Source organism: Oncorhynchus gorbuscha, linkage group LG24 (assembly GCF_021184085.1).
Source record: "Oncorhynchus gorbuscha isolate QuinsamMale2020 ecotype Even-year linkage group LG24, OgorEven_v1.0, whole genome shotgun sequence".
Taxonomy (NCBI): Eukaryota; Metazoa; Chordata; class Actinopteri; order Salmoniformes; family Salmonidae; genus Oncorhynchus; species Oncorhynchus gorbuscha.
The window spans coordinates 14,948,750-14,961,572 of NC_060196.1; the positions used below are offsets into that span (position 1 = coordinate 14,948,750).

Below are 12,823 nucleotides of genomic sequence, written 5' to 3' on the forward strand. Positions count from 1 at the left end.
GGAGCAGCTGTGGTTGTTGTGAGAGCAGTTGTGTTTGTTGTGGGAGTAGCTGTGGTTGTTGTGAGAGCAGCTGTGGTTGTTGTGGGATCAGCTGTGGTTGTTGTGGGAGCAGCTGTGGTTGTTGTGGTAGCAGCTGTGGTTGTTGTGGGATCAGCTTTGGTTGTTGTGGGAGCAGAAGTGGTTGTTGTTGGAGCAGCTGTGGTTGTTGTGGGAGCAGCTGTGGTTGTTGTGAGAGCAGCTGTGGTTGCTGTGGGAGATTCTGTGATTTTTGAAGTGGCGACTGTGGTTGTTGTTGTAGATTCTGTGGTTGTTGTTGGAGCAGCTGTGGTTGTTGTGGGAGTAGCTGTGGTTGTTGTGGGAGTAGCTGTGGTTGTTGTGAGATCCACTGTGTTTGTTGTGGGAGCAGCTGTATTTGTTGGGAGAGCAGTTGTTGTTGATATGGGATCAGCTGTGGTTGTTGTGGGAGCAGCTGTGGTTGTTGGGAGAGCAGCTGTTGTTGATATGGGAGCAGCTGTGATTGTTGTGGGAGCAGCTGTGGTTGTTGTGGGAGCAGCTGTGGTTGTTGTGGGAGCAGCTGTCGTTGTTGTGGGAGCAGCTGTGGTTGTTGTGGGAGCAGCTGTGGTTGTTGTGGTAGCAGCTGTGGTTGTTGTGGGATCAGCTGTGGTTGTTGTGGGAGCAGCTGTGGTTGTTGTGGGAGCAGCTGTGGTTGTTGTGAGAGCAGTTGTGTTTGTTGTGGGAGTAGCTGTGGTTGTTGTGGAGCAGCTATGGTTGTTGTGGGATCAGCTGTGGTTGTTGTGGGAGCAGCTGTGGTTGTTGTGGGAGCAGCTGTGGTTGTTGTGAGAGCAGCTGTGGTTGCTATGGGAGATTCTGTGATTTTTGAAGTGGCGACTGTGGTTGTTGTGGTAGATTCTGTGGTTGTTGTTGGAGCAGTTGTGGTTGTTGTGGGAGTAGCTGTGGTTGTTGTGGGATCCGCTGTGTTTGTTGTGGGAGCAGCTGTGGTTGTTGGGAGAGCAGCTGTTGTTGATATGGGATCAGCTGTGATTGTTGTGGGAGCAGCTGTGGTTGTTGTGGGAGCAGCTGTGGTTGTTGTGGGAGCAGCTGTCGTTGTTGTGGGAGCAGCTGTGGTTGTTGTGGGAGTAGCTGTGGTTGTTGTGGTAGCAGCTGTGGTTTGTTGTGGGATCAGCTGTGGTTGTTGTGGGAGCAGCTGTGGTTGTTGTGGGAGCAGCTGTGGTTGTTGTGAGAGCAGCTGTGGTTGCTGTGGGAGATTCTGTGGTTTTTGAAGTAGCGACTGTGGTTGTTGTGGTAGATTCTGTGGTTGTTGTTGGAGCAGTTGTGGTTGTTGTGGGAGTAGCTGTGGTTGTTGTGAGATCCGCTGTGTTTGTTGTGGGGGTAGCTGTGGTTGTTGTGGGATCAGCTGTGGTTGTTGTGGGAGCAGTTGTGGTTGTTGTGGGAGTAGCTGTGGTTGTTGTGAGAGCAGCTGTGGTTGTTGTGGGATCAGCTTTGGTTGTTGTGGGAGCAGAAGTGGTTGTTGTTGGAGCAGCTGTGGTTGTTGTGAGAGCAGCTGTGGGTTCTGTGGGAGATTCTGTGATTTTGAAGTGGCGACTGTGGTTGTTGTTGTAGATTCTGTGGTTGTTGTTGGAGCAGCTGTGGTTGTTGTGGGAGTAGCTGTGGTTGTTGTGGGAGTAGCTGTGGTTGTTGTGGGATCCACTGTGTTTGTTGTGGGAGCAGCTGTATTTGTTGGGAGAGCAGTTGTTGTTGATATGGGATCAGCTGTGGTTGTTGTGGTAGCAGCTGTGGTTGTTGTGGGATCAGCTGTGGTTGTTGTGGGAGCAGCTGTGGTTGTTGGGAGAGCAGCTGTTGTTGATATGGGATCAGCTGTGATTGTTGTGGGAGCAGCTGTGGTTGTTGTGGGAGCAGCTGTGGTTGTTGTGGGAGCAGCTGTCGTTGTTGTGGGAGCAGCTGTGGTTGTTGTGGGAGCAGCTGTGGTTGTTGTGGTAGCAGCTGTGGTTGTTGTGGGATCAGCTGTGGTTGTTGTGGGAGCAGCTGTGGTTGTTGTGAGAGCAGCTGTGGTTGCTGTGGGAGATTCTGTGATTTTTGAAGTGGCGACTGTGGTTGTTGTGGTAGATTCTGTGGTTGTTGTTGGAGCAGTTGTGGTTGTTGTGGGAGTAGCTGTGGTTGTTGTGGGATCCGCTGTGTTTGTTGTGGGAGCAGCTGTGGTTGTTGGGAGAGCAGCTGTTGTTGATATGGGATCAGCAGTGATTGTTGTGGGAGCAGCTGTGGTTGTTGTGGTAGATTCTGTGGTTGTTGTTGGAGCAGTTGTGGTTGTTGTGGGAGTAGCTGTGGTTGTTGTGAGATCAGCTGTGGTTGTTGTGGGGGTAGCTGTGGTTGTTGTGGGATCAGCTGTGGTTGTTGTGGGAGCAGTTGTGGTTGTTGTGGGAGTAGCTGTGGTTGTTGTCGGAGCAGCTGTGGTTGTTGTGAGAGCAGCTGTGGTTGCTTTGGGAGATTCTGTGATTTTTGAGGTGGCGACTGTGGTTGTTGTGGTAGATTCTGTGGTTGTTGTTGGAGCAGTGGTGGTTGTTGTGGGAGTAGCTGTGGTTGTTGTGGGAGCAGCTGTGGTTGTTGTGGGAGCAGCTGTGGTTGTTGTGGTAGCAGCTGTGGTTGTTGTGGGATCAGCTGTGGTTGTTGTGGGAGCAGCTGTGGTTGTTGTGGGAGCAGCTGTGGTTGTTGTGAGAGCAGTTGTGTTTGTTGTGGGAGTAGCTGTGGTTGTTGTGAGAGCAGCTATGGTTGTTGTGGGATCAGCTGTGGTTGTTGTGGGAGCAGCTGTGGTTGTTGTGGGAGCAGCTGTGGTTGTTGTGAGAGCAGCTGTGGTTGCTATGGGAGATTCTGTGATTTTTGAAGTGGCGACTGTGGTTGTTGTGGTAGATTCTGTGGTTGTTGTTGGAGCAGTTGTGGTTGTTGTGGGAGTAGCTGTGGTTGTTGTGGGATCCGCTGTGTTTGTTGTGGGAGCAGCTGTGGTTGTTGGGAGAGCAGCTGTTGTTGATATGGGATCAGCTGTGATTGTTGTGGGAGCAGCTGTGGTTGTTGTGGGAGCAGCTGTGGTTGTTGTGGGAGCAGCTGTCGTTGTTGTGGGAGCAGCTGTGGTTGTTGTGGGAGTAGCTGTGGTTGTTGTGGTAGCAGCTGTGGTTGTTGTGGGATCAGCTGTGGTTGTTGTGGGAGCAGCTGTGGTTGTTGTGGGAGCAGCTGTGGTTGTTGTGAGAGCAGCTGTGGTTGCTGTGGGAGATTCTGTGGTTTTTGAAGTAGCGACTGTGGTTGTTGTGGTAGATTCTGTGGTTGTTGTTGGAGCAGTTGTGGTTGTTGTGGGAGTAGCTGTGGTTGTTGTGAGATCCGCTGTGTTTTTGTGGGGGTAGCTGTGGTTGTTGTGGGATCAGCTGTGGTTGTTGTGGGAGCAGTTGTGGTTGTTGTGGGAGTAGCTGTGGTTGTTGTGAGAGCAGCTGTGGTTGTTGTGGGATCAGCTTTGGTTGTTGTGGGAGCAGAAGTGGTTGTTGTTGGAGCAGCTGTGGTTGTTGTGAGAGCAGCTGTGGGTTCTGTGGGAGATTCTGTGATTTTTGAAGTGGCGACTGTGGTTGTTGTTGTAGATTCTGTGGTTGTTGTTGGAGCAGCTGTGGTTGTTGTGGGAGTAGCTGTGGTTGTTGTGGGAGTAGCTGTGGTTGTTGTGGGATCCACTGTGTTTGTTGTGGGAGCAGCTGTATTTGTTGGGAGAGCAGTTGTTGTTGATATGGGATCAGCTGTGGTTGTTGTGGTAGCAGCTGTGGTTGTTGTGGGATCAGCTGTGGTTGTTGTGGGAGCAGCTGTGGTTGTTGGGAGAGCAGCTGTTGTTGATATGGGATCAGCTGTGATTGTTGTGGGAGCAGCTGTGGTTGTTGTGGGAGCAGCTGTGGTTGTTGTGGGAGCAGCTGTCGTTGTTGTGGGAGCAGCTGTGGTTGTTGTGGGAGCAGCTGTGGTTGTTGTGGTAGCAGCTGTGGTTGTTGTGGGATCAGCTGTGGTTGTTGTGGGAGCAGCTGTGGTTGTTGTGAGAGCAGCTGTGGTTGCTGTGGGAGATTCTGTGATTTTTGAAGTGGCGACTGTGGTTGTTGTGGTAGATTCTGTGGTTGTTGTTGGAGCAGTTGTGGTTGTTGTGGGAGTAGCTGTGGTTGTTGTGGGATCCGCTGTGTTTGTTGTGGGAGCAGCTGTGGTTGTTGGGAGAGCAGCTGTTGTTGATATGGGATCAGCAGTGATTGTTGTGGGAGCAGCTGTGGTTGTTGTGGTAGATTCTGTGGTTGTTGTTGGAGCAGTTGTGGTTGTTGTGGGAGTAGCTGTGGTTGTTGTGAGATCAGCTGTGGTTGTTGTGGGGGTAGCTGTGGTTGTTGTGGGATCAGCTGTGGTTGTTGTGGGAGCAGTTGTGGTTGTTGTGGGAGTAGCTGTGGTTGTTGTCGGAGCAGCTGTGGTTGTTGTGAGAGCAGCTGTGGTTGCTTTGGGAGATTCTGTGATTTTTGAGGTGGCGACTGTGGTTGTTGTGGTAGATTCTGTGGTTGTTGTTGGAGCAGTGGTGGTTGTTGTGGGAGTAGCTGTGGTTGTTGTGCGATCTGCTGTGTTTGTTGTGGGAGTAGCTGTGGTTGTTGTGGGATCAGCCGTGGTTGTTGTGGGAGCAGTTGTGGTTGTTGTGGGAGTAGCTGTGGTTGTTGTGAGAGCAGCTGTGGTTGTTGTGGGATCAGCTGTGGTTGTTGTGGGAGCAGCTGTGGTTGTTGTGGGAGCAGCTGTGGTTGTTGTGAGAGCAGCTGTGGTTGCTGTGGGAGATTCTGTGATTTTTGAAGTGGCGACTGTGGTTGTTGTGGTAGATTCTGTGGTTGTTGTTGGAGCAGTTGTGGTTGTTGTGGGAGTAGCTGTGGTTGTTGTGGGATCCGCTGTGTTTGTTGTGGGAGCAGCTGTGGTTGTTGGGAGAGCAGCTGTTGTTGATATGGGATCAGCTGTGATTGTTGTGGGAGCAGCTGTGGTTGTTGTGGGAGCAGCTGTGGTTGTTGTGGGAGCAGCTGTCGTTGTTGTGGGAGCAGTTGTGGTTGTTGTGGGAGTAGCTGTGGTTGTTGTGGTAGCAGCTGTGGTTGTTGTGGGATCAGCTGTGGTTGTTGTGGGAGCAGCTGTGGTTGTTGTGGGAGCAGCTGTGGTTGTTGTGAGAGCAGCTGTGGTTGCTGTGGGAGATTCTGTGATTTTTGAAGTGGCGACTGTGGTTGTTGTTGTAGATTCTGTGGTTGTTGTTGGAGCAGCTGTGGTTGTTGTGGGAGTAGCTGTGGTTGTTGTGGGAGTAGCTGTGGTTGTTGTGAGATCCACTGTGTTTGTTGTGGGAGCAGCTGTATTTGTTGGGAGAGCAGTTGTTGTTGATATGGGATCAGCTGTGGTTGTTGTGGGAGCAGCTGTGGTTGTTGGGAGAGCAGCTGTTGTTGATATGGGAGCAGCTGTGATTGTTGTGGGAGCAGCTGTGGTTGTTGTGGGAGCAGCTGTGGTTGTTGTGGGAGCAGCTGTCGTTGTTGTGGGAGCAGCTGTGGTTGTTGTGGGAGCAGCTGTGGTTGTTGTGGTAGCAGCTGTGGTTGTTGTGGGATCAGCTGTGGTTGTTGTGGGAGCAGCTGTGGTTGTTGTGGGAGCAGCTGTGGTTGTTGTGAGAGCAGTTGTGTTTGTTGTGGGAGTAGCTGTGGTTGTTGTGAGAGCAGCTATGGTTGTTGTGGGATCAGCTGTGGTTGTTGTGGGAGCAGCTGTGGTTGTTGTGGGAGCAGCTGTGGTTGTTGTGAGAGCAGCTGTGGTTGCTATGGGAGATTCTGTGATTTTTGAAGTGGCGACTGTGGTTGTTGTGGTAGATTCTGTGGTTGTTGTTGGAGCAGTTGTGGTTGTTGTGGGAGTAGCTGTGGTTGTTGTGGGATCCGCTGTGTTTGTTGTGGGAGCAGCTGTGGTTGTTGGGAGAGCAGCTGTTGTTGATATGGGATCAGCTGTGATTGTTGTGGGAGCAGCTGTGGTTGTTGTGGGAGCAGCTGTGGTTGTTGTGGGAGCAGCTGTCGTTGTTGTGGGAGCAGCTGTGGTTGTTGTGGGAGTAGCTGTGGTTGTTGTGGTAGCAGCTGTGGTTGTTGTGGGATCAGCTGTGGTTGTTGTGGGAGCAGCTGTGGTTGTTGTGGGAGCAGCTGTGGTTGTTGTGAGAGCAGCTGTGGTTGCTGTGGGAGATTCTGTGGTTTTTGAAGTAGCGACTGTGGTTGTTGTGGTAGATTCTGTGGTTGTTGTTGGAGCAGTTGTGGTTGTTGTGGGAGTAGCTGTGGTTGTTGTGAGATCCGCTGTGTTTGTTGTGGGGGTAGCTGTGGTTGTTGTGGGATCAGCTGTGGTTGTTGTGGGAGCAGTTGTGGTTGTTGTGGGAGTAGCTGTGGTTGTTGTGAGAGCAGCTGTGGTTGTTGTGGGATCAGCTTTGGTTGTTGTGGGAGCAGAAGTGGTTGTTGTTGGAGCAGCTGTGGTTGTTGTGAGAGCAGCTGTGGGTTCTGTGGGAGATTCTGTGATTTTTGAAGTGGCGACTGTGGTTGTTGTTGTAGATTCTGTGGTTGTTGTTGGAGCAGCTGTGGTTGTTGTGGGAGTAGCTGTGGTTGTTGTGGGAGTAGCTGTGGTTGTTGTGGGATCCACTGTGTTTGTTGTGGGAGCAGCTGTATTTGTTGGGAGAGCAGTTGTTGTTGATATGGGATCAGCTGTGGTTGTTGTGGTAGCAGCTGTGGTTGTTGTGGGATCAGCTGTGGTTGTTGTGGGAGCAGCTGTGGTTGTTGGGAGAGCAGCTGTTGTTGATATGGGATCAGCTGTGATTGTTGTGGGAGCAGCTGTGGTTGTTGTGGGAGCAGCTGTGGTTGTTATGGGAGCAGCTGTCGTTGTTGTGGGAGCAGCTGTGGTTGTTGTGGGAGCAGCTGTGGTTGTTGTGGTAGCAGCTGTGGTTGTTGTGGGATCAGCTGTGGTTGTTGTGGGAGCAGCTGTGGTTGTTGTGAGAGCAGCTGTGGTTGCTGTGGGAGATTCTGTGATTTTTGAAGTGGCGACTGTGGTTGTTGTGGTAGATTCTGTGGTTGTTGTTGGAGCAGTTGTGGTTGTTGTGGGAGTAGCTGTGGTTGTTGTGGGATCCGCTGTGTTTGTTGTGGGAGCAGCTGTGGTTGTTGGGAGAGCAGCTGTTGTTGATATGGGATCAGCAGTGATTGTTGTGGGAGCAGCTGTGGTTGTTGTGGTAGATTCTTTGGTTGTTGTTGGAGCAGTTGTGGTTGTTTTGGGTGTAGCTGTGGTTGTTGTGGGATCCGCTGTGTTTGTTGTGGGAGCGACTGTGGTTGTTGTGGGAACACCAGAAAATGTTGTGTAAGTATCTGTCGTTGTTGTGGGAGCAGCTATGGTTGTTGTGGGAGCAGCTGTGGTTGTTGTGGGATCAGCTGTGGTTGCTGTGGGAGCAGAAGTGGTTGTTGTAGGAGCAGCTGTGGTTGTTGTGGGAGCAGTTGTGGTTGTTGTGGTAGCAGCTGTGGTTGTTGTGGGATCAGCTGTGGTTGTTGTGGGAGCAGCTGTGGTTGTTGTGGGAGCAGCTTTGGTTGTTGTGAGAGCAGCTGTGGTTGCTGTGGGAGATTCTGTGGTTTTTGAAGTAGCGACTGTGGTTGTTGTGGTAGATTCTGTGGTTGTTGTTGGAGCAGTTGTGGTTGTTGTGGGAGTAGCTGTGGTTGTTGTGAGATCCGCTGTGTTTGTTGTGGGAGTAGCTGTGGTTGTTGTGGGATCAGCTGTGGTTGTTGTGGGAGCAGTTGTGGTTGTTGTGGGAGTAGCTGTGGTTGTTGTGAGAGCAGCTGTGGTTGTTGTTGGATCAGCTGTGGTTGTTGTGGGAGCAGCTGTGGTTGTTGTGGGAGCAGCTGTGGTTGTTGTGGTAGCAGCTGTGGTTGTTGTGGGATCAGCTGTGGTTGTTGTGGGAGCAGCTGTGGTTGTTGTGGGAGCAGCTGTGGTTGTTGTGAGAGCAGCTGTGGTTGCTGTGGGAGATTCTGTGGTTTTTGAAGTAGCGACTGTGGTTGTTGTGGTAGATTCTGTGGTTGTTGTTGGAGCAGTTGTGGTTGTTGTGGGAGTAGCTGTGGTTGTTGTGAGATCCGCTGTGTTTGTTGTGGGAGTAGCTGTGGTTGTTGTGGGATCAGCTGTGGTTGTTGTGGGAGCAGTTGTCGTTGTTGTGGGAGTAGCTGTGTTTGTTGTGAGAGCAGCTGTGGTTGTTGTGGGATCAGCTGTGGTTGTTGTGGGAGCAGCTGTGGTTGTTGTGGGAGCAGCTGTGGTTGTTGTGAGAGCAGCTGTGGTTGCTGTGGGAGATTCTGTGATTTTTGAAGTGGCGACTATGTTTGTTGTGGTAGATTCTGTGGTTGTTGTTGGAGCAGTTGTGGTTGTTGTGGGAGTAGCTGTGGTTGTTGTGGGATCCGCTGTGTTTGTTGTGGGAGCGACTGTGGTTGTTGTGGGAACACCTGAAAATGTTGTGTAAGTATCTGTCGTTGTTGTGGGAGCAGCTATGGTTGTTGTGGGAGCAGCTGTGGTTGTTGTGGGATCAGCTGTGGTTGTTGTGGGAGCAGAAGTGGTTGTTGTAGGAGCAGCTGTGGTTGTTGTGAGAGCAGCTGTGGTTGTTGTGGGATCAGCTGTGGTTGTTGTGGGAGCAGAAGTGGTTGTTGTAGGAGCAGCTATGGTTGTTGTGGGAGCAGCTGTGGTTGTTGTGGGATCAGCTGTGGTTGTTGTGGGAGCAGAAGTGGTTGTTGTAGGAGCAGCTGTGGTTGTTGTGAGAGCAGCTGTGGTTGTTGTGGGAGTAGCTGTGGTTGTTGTGGGAGTAGCTGTGGTTGTTGTGGGATCCACTGTGTTTGTTGTGGGAGCAGCTGTATTTGTTGGGAGAGCAGTTGTTGTTGATATGGGATCAGCTGTGGTTGTTGTGGTAGCAGCTGTGGTTGTTGTGGGATCAGCTGTGGTTGTTGTGGGAGCAGCTGTGGTTGTTGTGGGAGCAGCTGTGGTTGTTGTGAGAGCAGCTGTGGTTGCTGTGGGAGATTCTGTGGTTTTTGAAGTAGCGACTGTGGTTGTTGTGGTAGATTCTGTGGTTGTTGTTGGAGCAGTTGTGGTTGTTGTGGGAGTAGCTGAGGGTGTTTGTGGTATTTGTGGTACAATGACCTCTGTAATTATAAAATAGATTTTTAGGTTTTCTATTCTGATTGGTCCAATGGTGTTCTATAGGATTTCATTATACCTAAATATTATTAACTGTACAGTGGCTAAAAATTTTGTACAACTCTAAACATATTCTGACATAAAATCCAGTCAACAAAGTTACAGATGTTTCATCAACAGTGCTGAGGACGGAGGGTTACTCAGTTTTGCTTCTTGTTGTTGAGCATAAGATGAGAAGGCAATGGGTTTTCTCTTCAGAATTAAACATTTTTAGAACCACATTTGTTAGTTTGTTTTCTATGTCAAGTAGCAATAATAAAAGACAGATAATCAACTCCAGGCTGCGTAGTTAAATGGAAATGACCTACTTCACCTGTTTGGGACCGTATCACACCATAAGTTATAATTAGCTGATATGTTATAACAAATTAGTAACATATGGGATGCAGCTCACTTGCCAGGAATGGTCCCAGAAATCTTGCACCCTAAAGGCAGGTGTGCATCTTTCACTTGGGACAGGGGGGGGAACATGACCCCCTCCACACACACATTCTGAATTAGCATTTTTGTCTCCCCCAGTTTTATCGTTGCACTGTAATAAAAAAACAGTCTGGTAGGCTGTTTAACGATGCCTGCCGACTAGATTTAGGACCATGTGGACACCACAAAGCGTGCCGACAGACTGTGTGAAAGAATAGCTTCAAGGGAGAGATGAAGAGATTCAACTGCTGGGAGACGGCAGTGCGGCTTGTAAATAGTCCTATCTTCTCTAGGTTTTGTAGCTGATGAGGAGGAAGAAGATGGTGGACAAGGAAAAAGGAAGAAAGTGGAACATATTATTGATACAGTAGATATGAAGTGGGGGGTTATGGTTGTGTTTCAGATAATTCTGGACCCAATAGAAATTAATGGAAAATAATGGATTGTGTCATTTTGGAGTCACTTTTATTGTAAATAAATAGAATATGTTTCTAAACACTTCTACAGTACATTAGTGTGGGTGCTACCTTGATTACAAAAAATCCTGAAAGGATATTGAGTGATAAAGTTACAGACGCACAAATATCATACCCCTGGGACACTCTAACCTCTCACCATTTGAATAACAGGAGAGGTTAGCATTACTTGGGGGAAGGGGGGGGTAATATTAGTGCATCTATAACTTTCTCACTCATCATCACTAAAAACCCAATGTGTTAACGTAAACAAAGCAAACAAACTGCTGGACAAAGTAATCTGTCTGACCACAATGCAATGATCTCTGTCAGGACCTGCAGGCATCCTGTGAGAATGCAGCCCTCTAGTTGGAATTGTTATCACATTTGAGCATTTTAAGTTGTATTTAAGACTGGTTGCAAGGTAATTGTCACATCAGTAGGTTATGGAGTTGTTATACTGTGTGGTTGTGGGGAAACAGTAACATTCAGTGGTAATGTAGTATTCATATCTGGTGTCAGTGTTGTCATATTATTGATCCAAAGTGATGTTGCTAATTGGTTGTGGTGATGTCACATTTAAAGACACTGAAGCTGTGTTGGCATCTGTTTGTGGTGGTGTGCAATGCTTCATTTGAGCGTGCCGGAACAGGATCTGACACCTCCCAGTTTTTTGTTTTGTTAAGTTCTGGAATCCGTTTGCCACCTCTTGTGGCATGAAAAATAATTGTCACTCTGCAGTGTAAAAATGATAATGAAAGCATTCAGAGTTAATTCACGTTGCCTCCTCTGTAAATATCCTGCCCTCTAAAAGAAAAAGTTATTTCAAAATGTTCCTGATATTCTAAGAATTTATTTGTTTTGGTACCGCACTGGTTTATGGTTTGCGCAACATTGTAGCCTATAGCAATACGTGGCCAACATTCTAGCCTATACCAATACGTGGCCAACATTCTAGCCTATACCAATACGTGGCCAACATTCTAGCCTATACCAATACGTGGCCAACATTCTAGCCTATGCCAATACGTGGCCAACATTCTAGCCTATACCAATACGTGGCCAACATTCTAGCCTATACCAATACGTGGCCAACATTCTAGCCTATGCCAATACGTGGCCAACATTCTAGCCTATACCAATACGTGGCCAACATTCTAGCCTATGCCAATACGTGGCCAACATTCTAGCCTATACCAATACGTGGCCAATATTCTAGCCTATGCCAATACGTGGCCAACATTCTAGCCTATACCAATACGTGGCCAACATTCTAGCCTATACCAATACATGGCCAACATTCTAGCCTATGCCAATACGTGGCCAACATTCTAGCCTATGTCAATACGTGGCCAACATTCTAGCCTATACCAATACGTGGCCAACATTCTAGCCTATACCAATACGTGGCCAACATTCTAGCCTATACCAATACGTGGCCAACATTCTAGCCTATGCCAATACGTGGCCAACATTCTAGCCTATACCAATACGTGGCCAACATTCTAGCCTATACCAGTACGCGGCCAACATTCTAGCCTATGCCAGTACGCGGCCATTGCACGCGTTCACAGAACCAGCATGATCTCTCTTTCTATGATCTCTCTCTCCTTGCCCTGATAGACATGAGCCTGCAACTCTCATCTGTCCAGCATTGCACTTCATTTATTTCCTCATAGAATCATAGCTGCTGGAAGGGTGCTGAAAGTGCTGAACACCCCTGATGAATAAAAATGTATTTGCCATAGTTATAGAATTACTGTTCTCCAGAAAGAAAATAAATGATTCAGAATACTACACCAGGAGTAGACCTATAATTTAGCTTATTTAGCTAAAGTTGGGAACACGTGGTGAATATGTCAGTGAACAGCATGAAGCCAAAACAGTCCTTTCACAATATTTCAAAAACAATGGCGGGAAAACACAGGTTGGAAAGCAAATGGCTCCTGCTGAAAGGAGAAGACTAATCTGTCTGTAGGCTACCAAATATGTAATCAACTTCCAATAAGCCTATTGAGTGAAGAACAGTGTTTTAGAAAGTAAAACAAGAGAGATGGGCTTTTGTTTCACCAGCTCATTAGTCATCGCAAGCGAGTGAGCTGCACATCATTTGGTGAGTCAGTGAAACTGGAAAGCTTTATGAGGACTATAATTTGATTTTAATATTGTACAATATGTGTTTTCCTACACCTAGGCCAGTGACAGATTCAAAACATGGTCTCATTGATCTCAAATGCTCAGTTTGTCAGTGTCAAAGATGCCTGTCATTTCAATCATTTGTGATGTATTCAAAAAGATGATGCTAATGTCTCCAGCCATCTAAAATGGTGAAGAATTGTGTTTATTGAAGGCCACGGCTTAAAAAAGACTGGTTCCAAGGCTGAAACTTTTTTCCCATATGTGCAACTTCTGCAAGAGCCTCTACTCTACTGCTTGCTCTATGCCAGCACACAAAAGGAATGATAATGCATGCAATGCTTTATTGTAATGTATTTGGATTTTAGATGTTTAGATGCATTTCGGTAATTCAGAGCCCCCCCAGTTCACCCCCCCCCCCCCCCCCCCCCCAGCTCACTTTTTGTTCCGGCACCTCCCTATTTACAAATTAAGCACTGCTGGTGTGGTTGGGTTGGAAACCAATGCATTGGTATCTTGATATGGCATTTTAATTTTGGAGGCACTGAAGTAGCATTAGT

The 12,823-nt window shown here is 48.3% G+C and overlaps 1 protein-coding gene across 1 annotated transcript in view; it reads right to left on the reverse strand.

The window, feature by feature from the left end:
• The window catches only part of LOC124013321 (mucin-2-like), a gene marked incomplete at its 3' end in the record, with an annotated part of 72,989 nt that overhangs the window by 2,380 nt on the left and 57,786 nt on the right, over nt 1-12,823 (reverse strand). The window contains exons 7-10 of the mRNA XM_046327592.1: nt 7,051-7,637; nt 5,013-5,892; nt 3,773-4,646; nt 1,291-1,623 (exon numbers count right to left, since the gene is read on the reverse strand). Of these exons, the coding sequence (XP_046183548.1) occupies nt 1,291-1,623; nt 3,773-4,646; nt 5,013-5,892; nt 7,051-7,637 (2,674 nt within the window). The remainder of the gene's footprint in view (nt 1-1,290; nt 1,624-3,772; nt 4,647-5,012; nt 5,893-7,050; nt 7,638-12,823) is intronic.